Raw genomic sequence first — 19,191 nt, 5'->3', positions numbered from 1 at the left:
ATAATAATAATTCCTACATTGAAACGACTGGAATGATGTAGATGACTCCCGTCTAGCTGCTGATAAAAGCATCCAGTTACAACTGGAATAAAATACAAACTCTAAAAGTATTCTGTAAATCTCATTAGATTAAGTTGTAAACGGAACACCCATGTAAAAGACATTCGGGCACGCTGTGTTGGTACTGTGAAATGTTTCAACATGTGCACAATACACATGAACTGTCCATAGTGTGGACATAAAATGAAGATAAAAATATATCAAATGTCAATATTTTGCACTGAATTCTCACAAAATGCCAATATCAATATTTGCATGCATCATATCTAATGACACTCTAATGACACTCTATCACATCCGACTGCCTCCGTAGTGTAGTGGTTGAGCGTCCGCCTGGAGAGCGGAAGGTCACTTGTTCGATCCCCGGCCGCGTCATAACAAAAGACGTTAAAATATGGTACTTGTTGGTCCCTGCCTGGCGCTCAGCATTAATGGGTACAAGGACTGGTCGGCTCGGAGTCAGTTTTATGCGTCTGAGTGGGGTATTCATGCTTAACTGCGGCATGGTATCTCAGTGAGCTGGCACTATAAAACCAGCTTAAGTCTGGGCTAGTACAAGCAGCCACACAAACACGCATGCACATCGTCATATGAACAAAATATTCTCAAGTACGATATTAAACCCAATTTCACCTCACCTCACCTATCACATCCCTGTACAATTTAACATCAAATGATATAAATCTTTGTACATATTTACAAAACAGAATGTCAGTCTTTGTACATACTGACATAACAAGACATTAACCTTTGTACATTTCTCCATGGAAAGACAGTAATCATTAGACATTCACATGGCACTGTATTCACAGTTCATGTAATGAAAGAATGTTTGCAGTTTGAAACAAAAAACCTTCTGCATGCTGTGACTTTGAGCGTTGAATGGCATCCTGCAGTTTACAAGACTTCGTCTAGGACGATCCGAGATGCGATGGCGACAGAGAATGCCAGGATGACACCTAAGATGGCGTTGTATGTGATGGGAAGCTGAATACCTGCATCCAGAAAAAAGCAGCAGTTGACTTTAAACTGGCGGACCTCAGTGTCAGAGTGTAAAATCCTAATACTGACATTGGTCAATGCTACACCTACCTGTAGTGATGACATTGGTCAATGCTACACCTACCTGTAGTGATGACATTGGTCCATGCTGCACCTACCTGTAGTGATGACATTGGTCCTTGCTGCACCTACCTGTAGTGATGACATTGGTCCTTGCACCTACCTGTAGTGATGACATTGGTCCTTGCTGCACCTACCTGTAGTGATGACATTGGTCCTTGCTGCACCTAACCGTAGTGATGACATTGGTCCTTGCACCTACCTGTAGTGATGACATTGGTCCATGCTGCACCTACCTGTAGTGATGACATTGGTCCTTGCTGCACCTACCTGTAGTGATGACATTGGTCCTTGCTGCACCTAACTGGTGATGACATTGGTCCTTGCACCTACCTGTAGTGATGACATTGGTCCATGCTGCACCTACCTGTAGTGATGACATTGGTCCTTGCACCTACCTGTAGTGATGACATTGGTCCTTGCTGCACCTACCTGTAGTGATGGCATTGGTCCATGCTGCACCTACCTGTTGTGATGACATTAGTTGTCTGTGCACCTACCTGCATCTGTAACGGCTGCTGGACGAAGAACTTCAAGAGGTGCAGCCTCCCTTCAGTGGGGCAGATACACTGGAATAAGCATATCAAGTCCTCAGTTATCGAATAGATCTTTTGGGGGAATTAACAAGAAAAAAATCTTAAAAGGTACTCCTGGACAGGTCATAAAACAACATAGACAGGTTATAAAACTATATCTAGACAGGATGTAAAAGCATCAACAGGACCGAGATCAACGCATGATACGTCAGAACAACACAGACAGGACATAGAACAGCATACACCGGACACAGGATAATCAACAGCTAACTGCTGATCGCAATGGAACTGAGCACACCTTGATCAGCCTCTGTCCTTCAGCGTTGACCTCTGCGTAGGCGGAACAGACGAGCAGTAGGACAAGGAGGGGGAAGACGAACTGCAGGATACCGGTTAGTGTGGCACTGTGGTTCGCCCAGAATATGATGTAGTCGGCGCACCAGATGAAGATAAACGCAATCCAGCTGGACAACCACCGCTGCAGGAACCGAGATGTCACCACCAGACGTCTCTGAAATTGTGAGAACACTATGTATACACTTTGTAACGGTGGAGGTCTGACTAGACAGTAATTCAACATGGAAACAGCCAAGCTTGATATCAGTGCAGGAAATGTGTAAGCAACTCCCACAACCTGCTCCATCATCAGTAAGGAATGAATGCTGGGGTTTTAACTGCTCAGATCAGACACCAGACTGTAACTATCCTCAACCAGGTTGTGACACTTCAGCCTCCTGTTGGTAGAAACTACTGCAGAGACTAGAGGAAACTAAGTCAAACAGTGGCAGGGTAGAGGAGGAGAATAGGTGGGGCAGTTGGTTGGTGGTGAAGAGGTGAAGGTAGTTGGTTGGTGGGGAAGAGGTGAGGGTAGTTGGCTGGTGGGGAAGAGGTAGTTGGCTGGTCAGGGTAGTTGGCTGGTGGGGAAGAGGTCAGGGTAGTTGGCTGGTCAGGGTAGTTGGCTGGTGGTGAAAGAGGTCAGGGTAGTTGGCTGGTGGTGAAGAGGTGAGGGTAGTTGGCTGGTGGTGAAGAGGTGAGGGTAGTTGGCTGGTGGTGAATAGGTGAGGGTAGTTGGCTGGTGGTGAATAGGTGAGGGTAGTTGGCTGGTGGTGAATAGGTGAGGGTAGTTAGCTGGTGGTGAATAGGTCAGGGTAGTTGGCTGGTGGTGAATAGGTCAGGGTAGTTGGCTGGTGGTGAATAGGTGAGGGTAGTTGGCTGGTGGTGAATAGGTGAGGTATGTGAGCTAGTTGGCTGGTGAATAGGTGAGGGCAGTTGGCTGGTGGTGAGTAGGTCAGGAGTAGTTGGCTGGTGGTGAATAGGTGAGGGTAGTTGGCTGGTGGTGAATAGGTGAGGGTAGTTCGGCATGGTCAGGGTGTAGTTGGCTGGTGGTGAATAGGTGAGGAGTAGTGGCTGGTGGTGAATAGGTGAGGGTAGTTGGCTGGTGGTGAATAGGTGAGGGTAGTTGGCTGGTGGTGAATAGGTGATGGTAGTTGGCTGGTGGTGAAGAGGTGAGGGTAGTTGCCTGGTGGTGAATAGGTGATGGTAGTAGGCTGGTGTGTGAATAGGTGAGGGTAGTAGTTGGCAGTGGTGAATAGGTGAGGGAAGTTGGCTGGTGGTGAGTAGAGTCAGGAGTAGTTGGTTGGTGGTGAATAGGTGAGGTAGTTGCTGGTGGTGAATAGAGTCAGGAGTAGATGGGCCAGTCAGGAGGTAGTTGGCTGCGGTGTGGTGAATAGGTCAGGAGTAGTTGGCTGAGTGGTGAATAGGTCAGGGTAGTTGGCCGGTGGTGAATAGGTGAGGGTAGTTGGCTGGTGGTGAATAGGTGATGGTAGTTGGCTGGTGGTGAATAGGTGAGGGTAGTTGGCTGGTGGTGAATAGGTGAGGGTAGTTGGCTGGTGGTGAAGAGGTGAGGGTAGTTGCCTGGTGGTGAATAGGTGAGGGTAGTTGGCTGGTGGTGAATAGGTGAGGGTAGTTGGCGGTGGTGAATAGGTGAGGAAGTTGGCTGGTGGTGGTGAGTAGGTCAGGGTAGTTGGTTGGTGGTGAATAGGTGAGGGTAGTTGCTGGTGGTGAATAGGTGAGGGTAGTTGGATGGTCAGGGTAGTTGGCTGGTGGTGAATAGGTCAGGGTAGTTGGCTGGTGGTGAATAGGTCAGGGTAGTTGGCTGGTGGTGAATAGGTGAGGGTAGTTGGCTGGTGGTGAAGAGGTGAGGGTAGTTGGCTGGTGGTGAATAGGTGAGGGTAGTTGGTTGGTGGTGTAAATTAGTCAGGGTAGTTGGCTGGTGATGAATAGGTGATGGTAGTTGGCGGTGGGGGTAGTTGCCGATGGTGAATAGAGTGATGGTAGTTGGCTGGTGGTGAATAGGTGATGGTAGTTGGCTGGTGGTGAATAGAGTCAGGGTAGTTGGCTGGTGGTGGTAAATAGAGTCAGGGTTGGTTGGCTGAATAGTGAGGGTAGTTGGCTGGTGGTGAAATAGTTGGCTGGTGGTGAATAGGTGAGGGAAGTTGGCTGGTGGTGAGTAGGTGAGGGTAGTTGGTTGGTGGTGAATAGGTGAGGTAGTTGGCTGGTGGTGAATAGGTGAGGAGTAGTTGGGTGGAGTGAGGGTAGTTGGCTGGTGGTGAATAGGTGAGGGTAGTTGGCTGGTGGTGAATAGGTGAGGAGTGGTTGGCGGTGGTGAATAAGGTGATGAGGTAGTTGGCGGTGGTGAATAGGTGATAGTAGTAGGCTGTGAGTGGTGAAAGAGGTGAGGGTAGTTGCCTGGTGGTGAAGAAGTAGGGTGTAGTTGGCTGGTGGTGAATAGAGTGAGGAGTAGTTGGCGGTGGTGGTGAATAGAGTGAGGAAGTTGGCTGGTGGTGAAAGAGGTCAGGGATTAGTTGGTTGGTGGTAGAAAAGGTCAGTGTAGTAGGCTGGTGGTGAAGAGGTGATTGAGTAGTTGGCTGGTGGTGAGTAGAGTCAGGGTGGTTGGTTGGTGGTGAATAGGTGATAGTAGTTGGCTGAGGTGGTGAATAGGTGAGGTGGTTGTAGACAGTCAGGGTAGTTGGCTAGTAGTGAATAAGAGTGAGAAATTAGTTGGCTGAGTGGTGAATAGGTGAGGGTAGTTGGCTGGTGATTGAATAAGAGTGATAGCAGTTGGCGGTGGGAGTAGTTAGGCAGTGAGTGAATAGGTGATAGTAGTTGGCTGAGTATTGGTGAATAGAGTGATAGTAGTTGGCTGGTGAATAGGTCAGAGGTGTTAGTTGGCTGGTGGTGTAAAATTAGTCAGGGTAGTTGGCTGGTGTTGGTGAATAGGTGAGGTAGTTGGCGGTGTGGTGAAGAAAGGTGAGGGTAGTTGGCTGAGTGGTGAATAAGTGAGAGTGAGTTGGCGGTGGTGAATAGAGTGAGGAAGTTGGCTGGTGGTGAAAGGTCAGGAGTAGAATTGGTTGAGTGGTGAAAAAGTCAGGAGTGGTTGGCTGAGTGAGTGAAAGAGGAGTCAGGGTGGTGTTGGCTGTGGTGGTGAGTAGGTCAGGGTAGATGGCTGAGTGGTGAATAGGTGAGGGTAGTTGGCTGGTGGTGAATAGGTGAGGGTAGTTAGACCCAGTCAGAATTGTAGTTGGCTGGTGGTGAATAGGTGAGGGTAGTTGGCTGAGTGGTGAATAGGTCAGGGTAGTTGGCGGTGGTGAATAAGGTGAAGAGTGGTTGGCGGTGGTGAATAGGTGATGGTAGTTGGCTGGTGGTGAAGAGGTGAGGGTAGTTGGCTGGTGGTGAAGGTGAGGGTAGTTGGCTGGTGGTGAATAGGTGAGGGTAGTTGGCTGGTGGTGAATAGGTGAGGGTAGTTGGCTGGTGGTGAAGAGGTCAGGGTAGTTGGTTGGTGGTGAAAAGGTCAGGGTAGTTGGCTGGTGGTGAATAGGTCAGGGTAGTTAGCTGGTGGTGATTTAGTCAGGGGTAGTTGGCTGGTGGTGAATAGGTGATGGCTAGTTGGCTGGTGGTAAGATAGGTGAAGAGTTGGGCCGGTCAGGAGTAGTTGGCGGTGGTGAATAAGAGTCAGAGGTAGTTGGCTGGTGAATAAGGTGGCGGTAGTTGGCTGGTGGTGAATAAGTGATAGTAGTTGGCGGTAGTCAGGAGTAGTTGCGGTGGTGTGCTTGAATAAGTGATAGTAGAGTTGGCTGGTAGTAGAGAATAGTGATAGTAGTTGGCTGGTGGTATTGAATAAGTCAGGAGTAGTTGGCTGGTGGTGAATAAGTCAGGGGTGGTTGGCTGGTGGTGAATAGGTGAGGGTGGTTGGCGGTGGTGAAGAAGAATTGAGGTAGTTGGTTGGTGGTGAATAGGTGAGGGATAGTTGGTTGGGTAGTGAATAGGTGATGGCTAGTTGGCTGGTGGTGAATAGGTGAGGTAGTTGGCGGTCAGGGTATTAGTTGGCGGTGGTGAATAAGTCAGGAGTAGTTGGCTGGTGGTGAATAGGTGATGGTAGTAGGCTGGTGGTGAATAGGTCAGGGTAGTTGGCTGGTGGTGAATAGTCAGGGTAGTTGGTTGGTGGTGAATAGGTGAGGGTAGTAGTTGCTGGTGGTGAATAGGTGAGGGTAGTTGGACCGGTCAGGGTAGTTGGCTGGTGGTGAATAAGTCAGGGTAGTTGGCTGTGTGGTGAATAAAGTCAGGGTAGTTGGCTGGTGGTGAATAGGTGAGGGTAGTTGGCGGTGGTGAAGAGGTGAGGGTAGTTGGACGGTCAGGGTAGTTGGCTGGTGGTGAATAGGTCAGGGTAGTTGGCTGGTGGTGAATAAAGTCAAGGGTAGTTGGCTGGTGGTGAATAGGTGAGGGATGGTTGGCGGTGGAGTGAAAGAGAGGTGAGGGTAGTTGGTTGAGTGGTGAATAAGGTGAGGGATAGTTGGTTGGTGGTGTAGAATTAGTCAGGGTAGTTGTGCTGGTGATGAATAGGTGATGGTAGTTGGCGGTCGGGGTAGTTGCCCGATGGTGAATAGGTGATGGTAGTTGGCTGGTGGTGAATAGGTGATGGTAGTTGGCTGGTGGTGAATATAAGGTCAGGGTAGTTGGCTGGTGGTGAATAGAGTCAGGGTAGTTGGCTGGTGGTGGGTGAATAGGTCAGGGTAGTTGGCTGGTGGTGGTGAATAGGTGAGGGAAGTTGGCTGGTGGTGAGTAGGTGAGGGTAGTTGGTTGGTGGTGAATAGGTGAGGGTAGTTGGCTGGTGGTGAATAGGTGAGGGTAGTTGGACGGTGAGGGTAGTTGGCTACAGTGGTGAATAGGTGAGGGTAGTTGGCTGAGTGGTGAATAGAGTGAGGGTAGTTGGCGGTGGTGAATAAGGTGAGAGGTAGTTGGCGGATTGGTGAATAGGTGATGGTAGTAGGCTGGTGGTGAAAAGAGGTGAGGGTAGTTGCCTGGTGGTGAAGAAGTGAGGGTGAGTTGGCTGGTGGTGAATAGGTGAGGGTAGTTGGCGATGGTGAATAGGTGAGGAAGTTGGCTGGTGGTGAAAGAGGTCAGGGTAGTTGGTTGGTGGTGAAAAGGTCGGGTGGCTAGGCTGGCTGGTGGTGAAGAGGTGAGGGTAGTTGGCTGGTGGTGAGTAGGTCAGGGTAGTTGGCTGGTGGTGAATAGGTGAGGGTAGTTGGCTGGTGGTGAATAGGTGAGGGTAGTTGGACCCGGTCAGGGTAGTTGGCTGGTGGTGAATAGGTGAGGTAGTTGGCTGGTGGTGAATAGGTGAGGGTAGTTGGCTGGTGATGAATAGGTGATGGCAGTTGGCGGTCCGGGGTGGTTGGCGGTGGTGAATAGGTGATGGTAGTTGGCTGGTGGTGAATAGGTGATGGTAGTTGGCTGGTGGTGAATAGGTCAGGGTAGTTGGCTGGTGGTGGTGTAAATTAGTCAGGGTAGTTGGCTGGTGGTGAATAGGTGAGGGTAGTTGGCGAGGTGGTGAAAGAGGTGAGGGTAGTTGGCTGGTGGTGAATAGGTGAGGGGGTAGTCGGCGGTGGTGAATAGGTGAGGAAGTTGGCTGGTGGTGAAAGAGGTCAGGGTAGTTGGTTTGGTGGTGAAAAGGTCAGGGTAGTTGGCTGGTGGTGAAGGTCAGGTATTAGTTGGCTGGTGGTGAGTAGGTCAGGGGTAGATGGCTGGTGGTGAATAGGTGAGGGTGGTTGGCTGGTGGTGAATAGGTGAGGGTAGTTGGGACGGTCAGGGTAGTTGGCTGGTGGTGAATAGGTGAGGGTAGTTGGCTGGCTTGAGGTGGTGAATAGGTCAGGGTAGTTGGCGGTGGTGAATAAAGTGAGGGTAGTTGGCGGTGGTGAATAGGTGATGGTAGTAGGCTGGTGGTGAAGAGGTGAGGTGGTTGCCTGGTGGTGAAAGAGAGTGATGGTAGTTGGCTGGTGGTGAATAGGTGAGGGTAGTTGGCCGGTGGTGGTGAATAGGTGAGGGTAGTTGGCTGGTGGTGAATGAGGTCAGGGTAGTTGGTTGGTGGTGAAAAGGTCAGGGTAGTTGGCTGGTGGTGAAGAGGTCAGAGGGTAGTTGGCTGGTGGTGAATAGGTCAGGGTAGTTGGCTGGTGGTGAATAGGTGAGGGTAGTTGGCTGGTGGTGAATAGGTGAAGGGGTTGGGCGGTCAGGAGTGATGGTTGGCCGGTGGTGAATAGAATCAAGAGGTAGTTGGCTGGTGGTGAATAGGTGGCGGTAGTTGGCTGGTGGTGAATAAGGTGATGGTAGTTGGCGGTCAGGAGTAGTTGGCGGTGGTGAATAAAGTGATGGTAGTTGGCTGGTGGTGAATAGGTGATGGTAGTTGGCTGGTGGTGAATAGGTCAGGAATAGTTGGCTGGTGGTGAAGTCAAGGGTAGTCAGGGTAGTTGGCTGGTGGTGAATAGGTGAGGTGGTTTGGCGGGGTGGTGAAGAGGTGAGGGAGTAGTTGGTTGAGTGGTGAATAGGTGAGGGTAGTTGGTTGGTGGTGAATAGGTGATGGCAGTTGGCTGGTGGTGAATAGGTGAGGTAGTTGGCCAGTCAGGGTGAGTTGGCGATTGGTGAATAGGTCAGGGGTAGTTGGCTGGTGGTGAATAGGTGATAGTAGTAGGCTGGTGGTGAATAGGTCAGGGTTAGTTGGCTGGTGGTGAATAGGTCAGGAGTAGTTAGCTGGTGGTGAATAGGTCAGGGTGGTTAGCTGGTGGTGAAGATAGGTCATGAGGGGTACTTGGCGGTGGTGAATTGGAGAAGGGTCAGGGTAGTTGGCTGGTGGTGAGTAGGTGAGGGTAGTTGGCTGGTGGTGAATAGGTGATGGTAGTTGGCTACAGTGGTGAATAGGTCAGGGTAGTTGGCTGGTGGTGAGAGTAGGTCAGGGTAGTTGGCTGGGTGGTGAATAGGTGAGGGTAGTTGGCTGGTGGTGAATAGGTGAGGATAGTTGGACTGGTCAAGGGTAGTTGGCTGGTGGTGAGTAGGTGAGGGTAGTTGGCGGTGGTGAAAGAGGTGAGGGTGGTTGGTTGGTGGTGTAGTAGGTAGTCAGGGGTAGTTGCCGGTGGTGAACAGGTGATGGTAGTTGGCTGGTGGTGAATAGGTGATGGTAGTTGGCTGAGGTGTGGTGGATAGGTCAGGGTTGGTTGGCTGGTGGTGCTTGGAAATTAGTCAGGGGTTAGTTGGCTGGTGGTGAATAGGTGAGGTAGTTGGCTGGTGGTGAATAGGTGAGGGTAGTTGGCCGGTGGTGAATAGGTGAGGGTAGTTGGCTGGTGGTGAATAGGTGAGGGTAGTTGGCTGGTGGTGAATAGGTGAGGGTAGTTGGCTGGTGGTGAATAAGGTGAGGTGGTAGTTGGCTGGTGGTGAATAGGTGAGGAGTAGTTGGCTGGTGGTGAATAGGTCAGGAGTAGTTGGCCCGGTGGTGGGAATAAGAGGTGAGGGTAGTTGGCGGTGGTGAATAGGTGATGGTAGTAGGCTGGTGGTGAAGAGGTGAGGTAGTTGCCTGGTGGTGAAGAAGTGAGGAGTAGTTGGCTGAGTGGTGAATAGGTGAGGGTAGTTGGCGGTGGTGAATAGGTGAGGAAGTTGGCTGGTGGTGAAAGAGGTCAGGGTAGTTGGTTGGTGGTGAAAGGTCAAAAGGTCAGGTAAAGTTGGCTGGTGGTGGTGAAGAGGTGAAAGGTGGGGTAGTTGGCTGGTGGTGAAGTAGGTCAGGGTGTAGTTGGTTGGTGGTGAATAGGTGATGGTAGTTGGTTGGTGGTGAGTAGGTCAGAGGGTGGTTAGCTGGTGGTGGTGAGTAGGTCAAGGAGTAGTTGGCTGGTGGTGAATAGGGTGAGGGTAGTTGGCTGGTGGTGAACAGGTGACAGTGTAGTTGGCAGGTGATGAATAGGTGATGGTAGTAGTTGGCGGTCGAGGTCAGGTAGCTTGGCCGTGTGGTGAATGAGGTGATGAAGTAGTTGGCTGGTGGTGAATAGGTGATGGTAGTTGGCTGAGTGGTGAATAGGTGATGGTAGTTGGCTGGTGGTGTAGGAGAATTAGTCAGGGTAGTTGGCTGGTGGTGAATAGGTGAGGGTAGTTGGCCGGGTGGTGAAGAGGTGAGGGTAGTTACAGTGGTGAATAGGTGAGGGCTAGCTTGGCGGTGGTGAATAGGTGAGGGGAGTTGGCTGGCAGTGAAAGAGGTCAGGGTAGTTGGTTTGAGTGGTGAAAAGGTCAGGGTAGTTGGCTGGTGGTGAAAGAGGTGAGGGTAGTTGGCTGGTGGTGAGTAGGTGAGGGTAGATGGCTGGTGAGTGAATAGGTGAGGGAGTAGTTGGCTGGTGGTGAATGAGGTGAGGGTAGTTGGGAAGGAGTCAAGGGTAGTTGGCTGGTGGTGAATAGAGTGAGGAGTAGTTGGCTGGTGGTGAATAGGTGAGGGAGTAGTTGGCAGGTGGTGAATAGAGTCAGGTAGTTGGCTGGAGTGGTGAATAGAGTGATGGGTAGTTGGCTGGTGGTGAATAGGTGAGGGTAGTTGCCTGGTGGTGGTGAAGAGGTGAGGGTAGTTGGCTGGTGGTGAATAGGTGAGGGTAGTTGGCTGGTGGTGAATAGGTGAGGGTAGTTGGCTGGTGGTGAATGAGGTCAGGGTAGTTGGCTGGTGGTGAATAGGTCAGGGTAGTTGGCTGGTGGTGAAGAGGTGAGGGTAGTTGGCTGGTGGTGAGTAGGTCAGGGTAGTTGGCTGGTGGTGAATAGGTGAGGAGTAGTTGGCTGGTGGTGAATAGGTGAAGGGTTGGGCCCGGGTGAGTTGGGTCAGGATTGTAGTTGGACCCGGTGGTGAATAGGTCAAGGAGTAGTTGGCTGAGTGGTGAATAGGTTGTATTAGGTGGCTGAGTGGTGAATAAGTGATAGTAGTTGGCAGTCAGGGTAGTTGGCAGTGGTGAATAGGTGATAGTAGTTGGCTGGTGGTGAATAGGTGATAGTAGTTGGCTGGTGGTGAATAGGTCAGGGTAGTTGGCTGGTGGTGAAGAAGTTGAGGTGTATTGGCTGGTGGTGGTGAATAAAGTCAGGGTAGTTGGCTGGTGGTGAATAGGTGAGGGTAGTAGTTGGCGGTGGTGAAGGTGAGGGTAGTTGGTTGGTGGTGAATAGGTGAGGGTAGTTGGTTGGTGGTGAATAGGTGATGGTAGTTGGCTGGTGGTGAATAGGTGAGGGTAGTTGGCGGTCAGGGTAGTTGGCCCCGGTGGTGAATAAGAGTCAGGGTAGTTGGCTGGTGTGGTGAATAGGTGATGGTAGTAGGCTGGTGGTGAATAGGTGAGGTGAGTTGGCTGGTGGTGAATAGGTCAGGGTAGTTGGCTGGTGGTAAATTAGGTCAGGGTGGTTAGCTGGTGGGTGAATAGGTGAGGTAGTAGAAGGTTGGTGGTAGAGTAGAGTCAGGGTAGTTGGCTGGTGGTGAATAGGTCAGGTAGTTGGCTGGTGGTGAATAGGTGAGATGTAGTTGGCCTGTGGTGAATAGGTGAGGGAAGTTGGCTGGTGGTGAAGAGGTCAGGGTGGTTAGCTGGTGTGGTGAATAGGTGAGGGTAGTTGGCTGGTGGTGAATAAGTGAGGGTAGTTGGCTGGTGAGTGAATAGGTGAGGTAGTTGGCAGGTCAGAGTAGTGAATTGGTGGTGAAAAGAGGTGAGGAAGTAGTTGGCTGGAGGGAATAAATCGCGAGAGTAGTTGGCTAGAGGGGAATTGATCCTTGATACATGATTGGGAGGTGGGGGAGGAATTGGCTGGGAGGTAGTTGACCTAACAATGGCCATCACATCACATAAGCTCACCTCCAGTCAGTGGTTGTTTTGCTGCTGTTATGTCGACATTTCAACTCTAAACAACCGGGTCATGAGATGTTTAACAATATTGTCAGTATTGTGGTCACTTACAGACATCTTCCAGTACGAGAACAGCAGAATGTCGTTGGACATGATAGGAGGCACTGCCAGGATGTCACATGACTCATCCTTGTTCTCTTCTGATTCGTCCTTCTGTTTTACAAATGGAAACCATGGTAACAATGAAACCTTGTGTCACACATTACACTAACAATGACCATACGGATCAACGTCTTGACCACTTATCTTCAAGTATCCTGTATTCAGCATTGTTGTGGATGCAAAAATTCTTTAATGGCATATACTAGAGATGCTTAATGAATAAAAACAACTGGTTCTCAGGCATTGACATTTGGGAAAATGGTGCTGACAATCAGCCCATTTCTATTTTTCTACCTTGGAATGGGCCTACCTACATAAATTATGAATACTGGTAACATAATAAGTATTGCATCTTAATAGTTTTATCAAAGATTTATTCAATATTCTTCACATTATCGTGTGACCAGCGACCGATGATATTATGCTGCACACCAAGGTTGTCTCTATGTACACTGTAGATGGCCAACAGAAAAACTAGCTGCCTGTCAATGTCATGCCTTTGTGAGAAACATTCCCGGGGGTAAGGAAGAGGTATATCCTGTGTATCAGAAATCTAACAGCTGTCGATCACACAGGACTAATGAAACATGAAGATGTTGCTACTGACCTCACTGTAAGCCCCCTCCCTAGATCTGACGTCATTCTCTCTCAGCGTGTTTGGGTTGTCAGCAACAGGTTCAGACCGGGTCCGGGAACGGCTACCACGAGATCTCAGGGAAGAAAATGTTTGTCCACGAATTGATTCGAGAAACACCCCTTGGGATGTGACCACGTTGTTGTCTACGTCACTGCTCATGGCAAGATCATCCCAGATGAACCACTCTGTCACAACATTGAAACGGACATATTTACATCTGATGAAGATAATAATCCCCTGCAGACAACATTAACACAAAGAGAAAGGAAATTATTGACACCACAAAGTAGCTTTAAGGCACTAAGGCAAAGTTTTGGCATTGATGCTTTTATGCAAGTCATGTGACTAAACATTGTTGAACAGTTTAAGAACATCCTATGTTTGGCGGCTATTTTAAGCTTTTTATGTAACCACATTTGGGACATAAAATTTCTGATTTTGCGTAAAGTCTTAAATCCCTTGTGGCAGTACTCCAGGAAACTTTTTCAAGCCAATTAGTATTTACTCATATGGAGAAGTGATGATTTTATACATGGGGAATCTGTTATTTTATTTAGATATTCATTACAACTGTGCTCTTTTAAAAACAGTGAAAACTGTGAGTGCATGCTGACAACTGATTGGCTGAAAAACAATGTACAGGATTAGATAAAGAAAATCTGTACAGGATTAGATAAATCTTCCAACATTATATAGGATTAGATAAAGAAAATTATTTGTCCACATCCTTGAGAACAGACTGATTCAGTTCACTGTTTCAACATCTCTGTTGGAGATAATATTGGGAGAAAGTCCGGCAGATGTTTATTAGCAATGTCTGCACATATCATGCTATCAGATTTGAGGATGCTGTTCAATGCCCTGAAATTCTGACATTAATATTGGTTCCAGTTTAAATGACCACACATTGACACACGAAAGTGTGCAAAATTGTGTACCTTCCTCCACTGACTGCTCTTCCTTCTGTTTCGGGGTGACCTGCCCCAACACCTGCTCCATCCAGAAGGCTTCATACCTCTTGGCATCCATGGTCATTTCACGCATAAACCGACGAACACCTACAACATAACACTGGGAAATATAACATTGCTTCTCAAACTGATTCATATTTAGTGTGGACCTGATTCATGGTATAACACTGACTCATGTATGATTTAACACTGACTCACTTGTGTTATAACACAGACTCAAGTATGGTATAACACTGACTCACCTGTGTCATAACACCAACTCACATATGATATAACACTGACTCACATGTGGTATAACACCGACTCACATATGGTATAACACTTAGCTCACCTGTGTTATAACACCGACTCATGCATGGTATAACACTGCCCCCATTATGGTATAACACTTAACTCACCTGTGGTATAACACTGACTCATTTATTGTATAACACTGACTCACCTGTGGTATAACACTGACTCACCTGTGGTAAAAACACTGACTCATGTATGGTCTAACACTGACTCACCTGTGTTATAACACCGACTCATGCATGGTATAACACTGCCTCCATTATGGTATAACACTGACTCACCTGTGGTATAACACTGACTCATGCATGGTATAACACTGCCCCATTATAGTATAACACTTAACTCACCTGTGGTATAACACTGACTCACCTATAGTATGTGTTCGACAAACAGACAGCATGACAAAGCCCACTAGAAGAGTCCACAGGACACAGAGCAACGCGTAGAATGTCTTTGACACATACTGGATGTGGCACACGATGGGCTGCAGCTGTATCTTGGTACAGGTAGAGCTGAGGTACAAGTCAAAACCATCGTACGAGTTGATCCCCACAAGCCCCAATCCAAGGAGGGACATCAGACCAGCAGTGCTGATCTTCAAGAAGGTCTTTGAATGCATGCGGACACTCTCTGCAAAGTTTTTATTACTGAACAGCTTCCCAGCCAGTTTGTGAGCATAAACCCCCAGCAGGATCCACCCAAACCCAATCATCATGGTTACCGTGCCAATAAGAACTGTTGTCTTGGAATACTCACTGAGTATATCACACACGTTATACCAAGCACCAGTAATTCCAAACGTCACAGCAGCTGTGAGGGTGATGATGTGTAACAGTGTAGCAAATATTGGTTTGTCTTCAGGGTTTAGTTTGATGCCGAGTGACCGCGCTAGGAGGTACCACATCCAGCTGGGAAGGCGCCGCGACATCTTGATGTTCTTGTGGTGGAGGCCGTCGTCCATGGACTGCACCACCGACATGAGCTGAGACATGTGAACCCTGGTGAACCCTGGGGTCCGGTGAGGAACCGGACTCCGGTGAGGGTCGGGTCCTGGGACTCAAGGTATCAGGGTCTTGGGTCCTGGAACCAGATTCACAATATACACCCACCTGCCTGTGTAGACTAACCAACTTCATAGAATCTCAATACAAAATAAAACACCGACACATAGCACTATTTCAATTAGAAATAACAATAATGATCTATTCACATAGCACTATGTTTCAGATTAGAAATAACAATAATGATCTATTCACATAGCACTAAGTTTCAGATTAGAAATAACAATAATGATCTATTCACATAGCACCAAGTTTCAGATTAGAAATAACAATAATGGTCTATTTATATCACCCTGAGTGAGTGAGTGAGTGTGTCTAATGCTGCTGTTAGCAATATTCAAGCAATATCACAGCGGTAGACATTGTACACATTGTATCCATGTGGTAATCAAACCTGGGTGTTCGGCTTGATGAGTCAATGCCTTGTTTCACCCCCTCAATATCAAGGGCCATGCTGCCTGCACACCATATAGAGAGTCAAGGGCAACCCTTGTTTCACCCCCTCAATACCAAGGACCATGAAGCCTGCACACCGTATAGAGACTCAAGGGCAACCCTTGTTTCACCCCCTCAATACCAAGGACCATGCTGCCTGGACACCGTATAGAGACTCAAGGGCAACCCTTGTTTCACCCCCTCAATACCAAGGGCCATGCTGCCTGGACACCGTATAGAGACTCAAGAGCAACCCTTGTTTCACCCCCTCAATACCAAGGGCCATGCTGCCTGGACACCGTATAGAGACTCAAGGGCAACCCTTGTTTCACCCCCTCAATACCAAGGGCCATGCTGCCTGCACACTGTATAGAGACTCAAGGGCAACCCTTGTTTCACCCCCTCAATACCAAGGACCATGCTGCCTGCACACCGTATAGAGAGTCAAGGGCAACCCTTGTTTCACCCCCTCAATACCAAGGACCATGAAGCCTGCACACCGTATAGAGACTCAAGGGCAACCCTTGTTTCAGCCCCTCAATACCAAGGGCCATGCTGCCTGGACACCGTTATAGAGACTCATGGGCAACCCTTGTTTCACCCCTCAATACCAAGGACCATGCTGCCTGGACACCGTGGTATAGAGACTCAAGGGCAACCCTTGTTTCACCCCCTCAATACCAAGGGCCATGCTGCCTGGACACCGTATAGAGAGTCAAGAGCAACCCTTTTCCCCACCCCCTCAATACCAGTGCAGCCTGCACACCGTCTCAAGGGCCCCTTGTTTCACCCCCTCAATACCAAGGACCATGCTGCCTGGACACCCGTGATAGAGACTCAAGGGCAACCCTTGTTTCACCCCCTCAATACCAAGGGCCATGCTGCCTGGACACCGTATAGAGAGTCAAGGGCAACCCTTGTTTCACCCCCTCAATACCAAGGGCCATGCTGCCTGGACACCGTATAGAGACTCAAGGGCAACCCTTGTTTCACCCCCTCAATACCAAGGGCCATGCTGCCTGGACACCGTGTATAGAGAGTCAAGGGCAACCCTTGTTTCACCCCCTCAATACCAAGGACCATGAAGCCTGCACACTGTATAGAGACTCAAGGGCAACCCTTGTTTCACCCCCTCAATACCAAGGGCCATGCTGCCTGCACACCGTATAGAGACTCAAGGGCAACCCTTGTTTCACCCCTCAATACCAATACCATGAGCCTGACACATAGAGACTCAAGGGCAACCCTTGTTTCAGCCCCTCAATACCAAGGGCCATGCTGCCTGGACACCGATATAGAGACTCATGGGCAACCCTTGTTTCACCCCCTCAATACCAAGGGCCATGCTGCCTGGACACCGTATAGAGACTCAAGGGCAACCCTTGTTTCACCCCCTCAATACCAAGGGCCATGCTGCCTGCACACCGTATAGAGACTCAAGGGCAACCCTTGTTTCACCCCTCAATACCAAGGACCATGCTGCCTGGACACCGTGCCAGAGACTCAAGGGCAACCCTTGTTTCACCCCCTCAATACCAAGGGCTATGCTGCCTGGACAGCGTATAGAGTGTCAAGGGCTACCCTTGTTTCACCTCCTCAATACCAAGGGCCATGCTGCCTGGACACTGTATAGAGAGTCAAGGGCAACCCTTGTTTCACCCCCTCAATACCAAGGGCCAATTGCTGCCTGGACACCGTATAGAGACTCAAGGGCAACCCTTGTTTCACCCCCTCAATACCAAGGGCCATGCAGCCTGCACACACGTATAGAGACTCAAGGGGCAACCCTTGTTTCACCCCATCAATACCAAGGGCCAATTGCTGCCTGGACACCGTATAGAGAGTCAAGGGCAACCCTTGTTTCACCCCCTCAATACCAAGGGCCATGCTGCCTGCACACCGTATAGAGACTCAAGGGCAACCCTTGTTTCACCCCCTCAATACCAAGGGCCATGCTGCCTGGACACCGTATAGAGAGTCAAGGGCAACCCTTGTTTCACCCCCTCAATACCAAGGGCCATGGGCCATGCAGCCTGGACAAGGGGCCATGCAGCCTGCACACCGTATAGAGACTCAAGGGCAACCCTTGTTTCACCCCATCAATACCAAGGGCCATGCAGCCTGCACACTGTATAGAGACTCAAGGACAACCTTTGCTTCACCCTCTCAATATCAAGGGCCACATCATTCAAGTATTTTGGTGGAGATATGTTTACTTAACAAAAAAGCTGTGATTGTTTTCTATGGATGCAATGTGATTTCAGATTTCACCGCAAGAGAAGACTAAAAATATGTGATGTTCCAAGTGGTTATACGTTGGCCAAACAAAACGGAATAAAGCCATCATCTGCTAATGCTGTATGAGGATTTTCATGTTTTGTAATATATCCAGAATGCATTGCAAGGGGAATTACTTCAACCACAGCAAATTTACGTATCAGCGTAGTACTATCTGAAATAGTGGCAGACACACCTGTATACTCATGTACATGATACCCTATTTATTTTGCATTCAATGGTATCTGCAGATTTTTCAGTCACGCATACGGCAATAACCCCATATCTAGACAAGAGCACTGTGGTGTACATGTCAAGTGACTGTGTGATTTTAAACTTCCAAAGTAACACGTACCACCTTTCCCGGGGTATCCTAATAAGTTCCCCTTGTGTATATCAGTTAGCTATGCGAGTTTTTACTGACCACATGTAGATATAAACGCGACATTGTCATGAGACATAACTCAGTCACCATGACCACTCTGTCACCGTCACTGATTTACAAATTAATGACGTTGATCTTTACTTTAATAGCAATAAGAATCTGTGTGCGAAATACGCGTGCATTTTGTCGGAAAGCGCACGTTAAATTTCCAAATCAACAGCACTAACAGAAATGTCAGCTGTTCGACGGCGCAGACAAAGCTCGCTGACACACCCCTCACCGATCACTGAGGTATGACATAACACGCTGAACTCACATGTCGACGACACGTAATACTCCACTTCCGTAGTGAGATTCACCTGTTGCACGCACATATAGCGGCTGCAATCTGTGCGCGTGAAGTGTCCGTGTTCTTGCTCGGACCCTTTCTTTACTTGAATGTGACGACACATCGCGGGGGCGGGTCGTGGTGACACAATCGAGACGATCAGATTGCGAATGACCGATAACAGTTCTCTGGGCAGCTGAGGGATCGCTTCCAGCACGTTTCAAGCCGGGCCGTGTCGGGTGGCTTCCCTTGACCGTTTCAATTTCGATGTCAAAAGGATTCATTCTCCGTGGACTTTCAATGCTTGCAATATCTAAAAGTTCTTCAGCAGACCCGTCGGCCATGGCGATATCTAGCACGGCCTGTCAGTGTCAATATGTTGACGTCGCCATTTTTGTTGTTATTATTTCAGAAATAAACGGAAATCCCTCCCATTTTTGTTGGGGAACAGTCCATAATTTTGTAGAAGGGGGTAATAAAGGTAAAAGGCTTTTCAAAAAGTAGGTTGATGAAAGCAAAACTTATATATCCTGTGATCAAACAGAATATATACATAAATGAATTTTGATATTCTTAATTCCAAGATATGCTGCTTGTTTATGCAGAAATAATACTATCGAACTCGACCCTTTGGAGTTTTAAGTCTTGCCCCGAGAACATAAGACTAGTACCCCGCCCTCGGCCTCCATGTTGTGCAGCGAGGAGCGCAAGCATTCTAGGGCAGACAAACCAGTCTACCTCGGAATGGGAAAGTCCATCG

The 19,191-nt window shown here is 48.7% G+C and overlaps 1 protein-coding gene across 2 annotated transcripts; it reads right to left on the bottom strand.

The window, feature by feature from the left end:
• Positions 1-894: 894 nt before the first annotated feature.
• Positions 895-19,138, bottom strand: LOC124288960. Of its 2 annotated transcripts, none has more exons than XM_046725553.1 (8): positions 18,420-19,138; positions 14,315-15,025; positions 13,619-13,738; positions 12,651-12,865; positions 11,993-12,094; positions 2,017-2,229; positions 1,662-1,751; positions 895-1,047 (listed from the first exon to the last, which is right to left on the bottom strand). In XM_046725553.1, the coding sequence occupies exons 2-8, from the start codon at positions 14,934-14,936 to the stop codon at positions 958-960; spliced, it is 1,452 nt and encodes a 483-aa protein (XP_046581509.1). In that variant the 5' UTR covers positions 14,937-15,025; positions 18,420-19,138; the 3' UTR covers positions 895-957. The 2 variants fall into 2 exon arrangements, with proteins under 2 accessions (XP_046581509.1, XP_046581508.1); XM_046725552.1 differs by having other exon boundaries at positions 895-1,055; positions 1,683-1,751; positions 18,420-19,131.
• Positions 19,139-19,191: the final 53 nt, after the last annotated feature.

Source organism: Haliotis rubra, unplaced genomic scaffold, assembly GCF_003918875.1.
Source record: "Haliotis rubra isolate DU_JTF1 unplaced genomic scaffold, ASM391887v1 Scf43, whole genome shotgun sequence".
NCBI classification, from domain to species: Eukaryota; Metazoa; Mollusca; class Gastropoda; order Lepetellida; family Haliotidae; genus Haliotis; species Haliotis rubra.
Note: the sequence above shows the minus strand (reverse complement) of the source record. Positions and strands in the feature narration are given on the sequence as shown.